Source organism: Aegilops tauschii, chromosome 4, assembly GCF_002575655.3.
Source record: "Aegilops tauschii subsp. strangulata cultivar AL8/78 chromosome 4, Aet v6.0, whole genome shotgun sequence".
Taxonomy (NCBI): Eukaryota; Viridiplantae; Streptophyta; class Magnoliopsida; order Poales; family Poaceae; genus Aegilops; species Aegilops tauschii.
In genome coordinates this window covers 380,182,720-380,188,608 of record NC_053038.3, presented here as the reverse complement: position 1 = coordinate 380,188,608, position 5,889 = coordinate 380,182,720, and the positions used below count along the sequence as shown (strand labels likewise).

At 43.4% G+C, this 5,889-nt stretch overlaps 1 protein-coding gene across 1 annotated transcript; it reads right to left on the bottom strand.

Moving 5' to 3' along the window:
* Positions 1 to 1,867: 1,867 nt before the first annotated feature.
* On the bottom strand, positions 1,868 to 3,984 carry LOC109738600 (uncharacterized). The gene is made up of 4 exons (XM_020297694.1): positions 3,941 to 3,984; positions 3,215 to 3,830; positions 2,802 to 3,103; positions 1,868 to 2,678 (listed from the first exon to the last, which is right to left on the bottom strand). The coding sequence occupies exons 1-4, from the start codon at positions 3,982 to 3,984 to the stop codon at positions 1,868 to 1,870; spliced, it is 1,773 nt and encodes a 590-aa protein (XP_020153283.1).
* Positions 3,985 to 5,889: the final 1,905 nt, after the last annotated feature.

Below are 5,889 nucleotides of genomic sequence, written 5' to 3'. Positions count from 1 at the left end.
TATTTTTCGTTATCGGCTTCCGCTTGCGGACAAGCGAGGTCTAAGCTTGGGGGAGTTGATACGTCCATTTTGCATCATGTTTTTATATCGATATTTATTGCATTATGGGCTGTTATTAAATGTTATGTCACAATACTTATGCCTATTCTCTCTTATTTTACAAGGTTTACACGAAGAGGGAGAATGCCGGCAGCTGGAACTCTGGGCTGGAAAAGGAGCAAATATTAGAGACCTATTCTGCACAGCTCCAAAAATCCTAAAACTTAACAGAGGCAATTTTTGGAATTAATAAAAAATACTAGCGAAAGAATCAACCAGAGGGGGGCCACCCACCATCCACGAGGGTGGGGGCGTGCCCTACCCCCTGGGCGCGCCCCTGCCTCGTGGGCCCCCTGGCAGGCCTCCGGTGCCCATCTTCTGCTATATGAAGTATTTTACCTTGGAAAAAATCAAGAGGAAGCTTTCGGGATGAAACACCGCCGCCACGAGGCGGAACCTTGGCGGAATCAATCTAGGGCTCCGGCGGAGCTGTTCTGCCGGGGAAACATCCCTCCGGGAGGGGCAAATCATCGTCATCGTCATCACCATCGATCCTCTCAGCGGGAGGGGGTCAATCTCCATCAACATCTTCACCAGCACCATCTCCTCTAAAACCCTAGTGCATCTCTTGTATCCAATCTTTGTCCCAAAACCTCATATTGGTACCTGTGGGTTGCTAGTAGTGTTGATTACTCCTTGTAGTTGATGCTAGTTGGTTTATTCGGTGGAAGATCATATGTTCATATCCTTTATGCATATTAATACCCCTCTGATTATGAACATGAATATGATTTGTGAGTAGTTACGTTTGTTCCTGAGGACATGGGAGAAGTCTTGCTATAAGTAGTCATGTGAATTTGGTATTCGTTCGATATTTTGATAAGATGTATGTTGTCTTTCCTCTAGTGGTGTTATGTGAACGTCGACTACATGACACTTCACCATTGTTTGGGCCTAGAGGAAGGCATTGGGAAGTAATAAGTAGATGATGGGTTGCTAGAGTGACAGAAGCTTAAACCCTAGTTTATGAGTTGCTTCGTAAGGGGCTGATTTCGATCCATATGTTTCATGCTATGGTTAGGTTTACCTTAATACTTCTTTTGTAGTTGCGGATGCTTGCAATAGGGGTTAATCATAAGTGGGATGCTTGTCCAAGAAAGGGCAGCACCCAAGCACCGGTCCACCCACATATCAAATTATCAAAGTAACGAACGCGAATCATATGAGCGTGATGAAAACTAGCTTGACGATAATTCCCATGTGTCCTCGGGAGTGTTTTCCTTCATATAAGAGTTTGTCCAGGCTTGTCCTTTGCTACAAAAAGGATTGGGCCATCTTGCTGCACCTTATTTACTTTCATTACTTGTTACCCGTTACAAATTACCTTATCACAAAACTATCTGTTACCGATAATTTCAGTGCTTGCAGAGAATACCTTACTGAAAACTGCTTGTCATTTCCTTCTGCTCGTCGTTGGGTTCGACACTCTTACTTATCAAAAGGACTACAATAGATCCCCTATACTTGTGGGTCATCATAATGTAGGTGAATTTCTGGAAGAACAGATGGCATTGCATTTATTAACATTGCATTTGAATAAAAAGCTCTCACTTGGTCTTTTAAAATCTCAATCACAGTAGATGAAGCAAGATCATAAGTCATAGAAGAAGATATCATATTAGATGTACTTCTGCCCACGTGTGGACATGCCTTTTTCTGCAAAATAACAGAAATGTTGTTGAGCATTGCAATTTCAGAAATCTGTCAACATTTAAGGGAAATGCACCTTGCAACTGGGCCTTCTCTTGACTAGTAGTTTAGTTCTTTGCTATGTTTCTGGAAGCACAACCTGAATTGGTTGTAGCTCTTGTACTGCTGGCTCATCTTCTGTTGTTGGCACATGTTCTATTGCTGCATGTTCTGCTGCTGGATCATGTTCTGCTACTGCCTCTTCTGCTGCTGGCTCATGTTCTGCTCCTGCCTCATGTGCTGCTCCAGGATCTTGTGTTGTTGTTGGTTGTCCACTACCTAGTTCAGGGCACTTTCTTTTGTTGTGTCCTGGTTGATTGCACACACTACAGTGTCCAATAATGCCATGTGTGCTCATCCTAGTTCCATTGTCCTCCTCTAGTGGGTTCTTCTTTCTCTTCTTTCCAGGCCTACCAACTTTCTTCTCATAGTTTGGTGGCAGCATTTGAGGCCCATTAGTTTTAGGCCACACTCTAGGATCGCTACATGGCATTATGATCTTGCCATAAGCAGCTTTGAAAGCATCAATGCTATAGCACTTGTTGACAACATCCTCTGGTTTAGTTCTTTCATGTCTTAAACATGCAACTCCATGTCTACATGGAATTCCAGAGAGCTGCCATGCCCTACAAGAGCACTCCTCCTTTTGTATGTTCACATCATACTCCCCAACCATGCCTATAACATGAAATATGTGTTGTCCAGCTGGTAATGCAGTGCAGTTGTTGGACATCTTAATATTTTTGTCCAGTTTCTTTCTAATTTTGGGACAAATTTGACCACACATCTCCTCAGATTCTAGATTCTTGCTATAAAACCTAGTCATTAATTGGTCCTTGATCTTCTTAAGACAAGTAACTGTAGGCATTTCTCTGGCATCAAGTATATACCTATGAAATCACTACAGTTAGAACATATGAAATGCTACAGTACTAACAATATGAAATGGTACAGTTCCAACAGTATGAAATGATGCAGTATGACAATTTAGATGATACAGTACTGCAACTTACTTGTTGAACACTTCACAGCTGTTGTTCAGAAGCAAATCACACTTTGGGAGTTCATGGAAATAGGCCTTGCACCACTGCCTTGGGTCAACTGCATCCAAGTACTCATAGGCCGCCTGGTCCAGCTCTTTCATCTCTTGCATGTACTTCTTCCAGTCTGACTCATGTGTAGCTCTTGCAATTTTCCACAATTTATTCTTGAATACATCACCTTTCCAGTTCTTTGCAAAGTTTTGATGCAGATGCCTCACATAAAATCTATGTTGTGCATGAGGAAACATTGCATTGACAACATTGATCAACCCCTACATACATTATAGAACAAAGAAATGAAATGCTATAGTATGATAATATGAAATGCTACAGTATGATAATATGAATAGCTACAATATGAAAAGTTGCCATGTTCTTACTACCTTCTGCCTATCACTCATCAATGTCCATGGTGCTGTGTTTTCTATGTTTAGATCCTCCTTCAGTGTGTTCAATAACCACTTCCATGTGACAGTATCTTCCAATTCTACTATGGCAATTGCAATGGGAAAGATGCAATCGTTAGGATCAACTCCAACAGCTGTCAGCACCACTCCACCATACTTGTTCTTAATGTGACACCCATAAATGCATATAATGGGCCTACAAGCTAGCAGAAAACCCCTTTTGCATGCATCTAAGGCCATGTAGCAGTTCTCAAGCTTTCCATTGTTTGCATTCGCAAACATGGTACTGCCAGGGTTTGATCTTCTGATTTCAGCTGCAAAGTCCCACAGTAAATTATACTGCTCAAGTTCATCTCCATGAATTTTCTTTAGTGCAATCCTCCTTGATCTAGCTAGCTTACTTCTAGTAGGTAGCATGTTGTAGTCCAACTGAACAAGTCTGCCAAAGTTCTGTAGTGTCATCTTCTCATCAGCTCTAAATGTTTCCACATACTTGCCAGCGAAATATCTTGCTATAAATTGCTTGAGTGCCCACTCTCTTTCACATGTATGCTCACCCACATACTTCTTCACAACCCATTCTTTGGTCCTGCTGTCAGGTGCAGCAAATAAGAATCAGGGACAATCTCCAACACAACTGCCCTTATCCTCTGCTTATCGTTCTTTATGTAATGAATTTGCACTCTTTGCTTCACAATGTACTCTTGAATTGCTGCTCTTAGTTCAATGACAGACAAGAACACCATGCCTATGTGAAAACTGACTTCTTTCAAGTTCTCGGGCCTCCACCTTTTCAGCTTCACTTTCTTTTTCATTTTTTCCTTCCTTGTGCATCTACTACTTCCACTTCCTCTGCTGAATCACTATCTTCAAGCTCTGAATCTTGTAGCTCCGGCAGTTCATCTGTATCATAGTCACTGTCCTGCTCCCATTCAGATTTCTTCTTTTTCTTCTTCTCAAAATTTTCATCAACCCATTCTTCATATAGATCATCATCATCTTTGCCTACTTCATTGTCAGAGTCGACCCAGTCTGAATCCCATTCACTGTCATCACTGTCACTGTCACTGTCATTTTCATTGGGGATTTCTTCTTCTACCACAAGTTTCCTCCTGCTTCTTCTAAGCTCATGTCCAACATTTTGTCCCACTGGTGGAACACTGCTACTCCCTTCATTGCTGCTGCCTGCATTAAATTGTTTCAATCCGCCTTTATGAGCTTTCACCTTAAACCTGGGACTTCCTATTATTCCACTGCTAAACCCAGGAGATTTCGGGCTTAGTACAAGAGGTAGCTCAGGTGTACCACTAACATGAATATCATCAATGACATTGTCAAAGGCCATGTCTTTGTGATCAACAAACAACTAAAAGTACTGGAATTTTGGAACAACTGCTGTCATGTGCAAAGTGTCAGTGTCACAGTCCACAATTCGCAGTCCATCGCCTAAATTCTTTCCAGGCAGTAACCAGTAAATAACAAGCTTAGATTGGTCACTATATCCCAGTTGCTGCATAAAATCAGTGAGCCAGAGAGGAGACAATGTATCTACTTCGCAACCATCGAACAGAGCAACTTTCCCATTGACATACGTCTTCGATTGGCCAAATCCGCAGAAAAATCCAGCATAGTTGATTTTTACGGTAAAAACCTCCTCTTGTGGTCCTATATATCGAGGGATCAAATACTACCATCAATTCGAGCTAAATCGGAATCCGCAGAAAAAGAGGACGAGGGTTAGGGTTACGGGCACCACACTGACCGTATCGCGGAGGAGGATCTCTGGGTCGCCGATGCACGGGCGCCATCCTAGCGGCGGCGCCGCCGGACAAGCGCCTGCCATGGCCGCCTGCCTCTTCTCACTGGACCACCGCCGTCAATCTCCCCTATTTCGCCAGAGCAGAGAGAGGTGGGGAAGAGGAGAGGATAAGGACTACGGCTGTGGAGAGATTAGGGTTGGGGGGCTCTTTTGCAAAAATGCACGACTGGTCGTTATCCCGCGTGGGCCCTCGAGTCGACGTGGCGGCGGTCAAAGCGCCACGCGAGCTGGTCAACGGCGGTTAGACGAAATTAGGACCTCGGGTGAATAACTTAGAAAGAATTAGGACCAGATGTGCATTTTGAAAGAATTAGGACCCAATCGACACTTTTGGGAAAGAATTAGGACCGCGCTTGCATTTTACTCCTTCAACTTGTTACTATCTCCACGTTTGATCATGCTAACAACCTAAATGTTAAGAACTTTAAATTTGATCATTGGGCCTTGCTAGTTGTCTATTCACCCCCCTCTAGATACCCTTTCGATCCTACATTAGTCTGTCGGCCGGGGCCTCCACCTACCCGGCTGGTATTGGGGCACGCCATGAACGCCATGCATGGATAATGCTCATTTTAGCCCGGTGGACGTACTCCGTAATGAATTAAGAAAGGAGCTATATCCAATCCTTTCACGCTTGCCGAGCTGGGAAGGGTGGAAAGAAACGCCCACGTCAAAAAAGGAAACCGGTCTCAAACCCATGGAGGAGTGCGAAGATTGCTAGAGGAGTTGGGCGTGTCTCCAATGCCACAAAGTAACAAAATGTGTTGATTCATAAGTTTTGGCTAGCTAATGAAGGGGAGATAATCAGTGATGAGGCACTTGAAGCCTATGT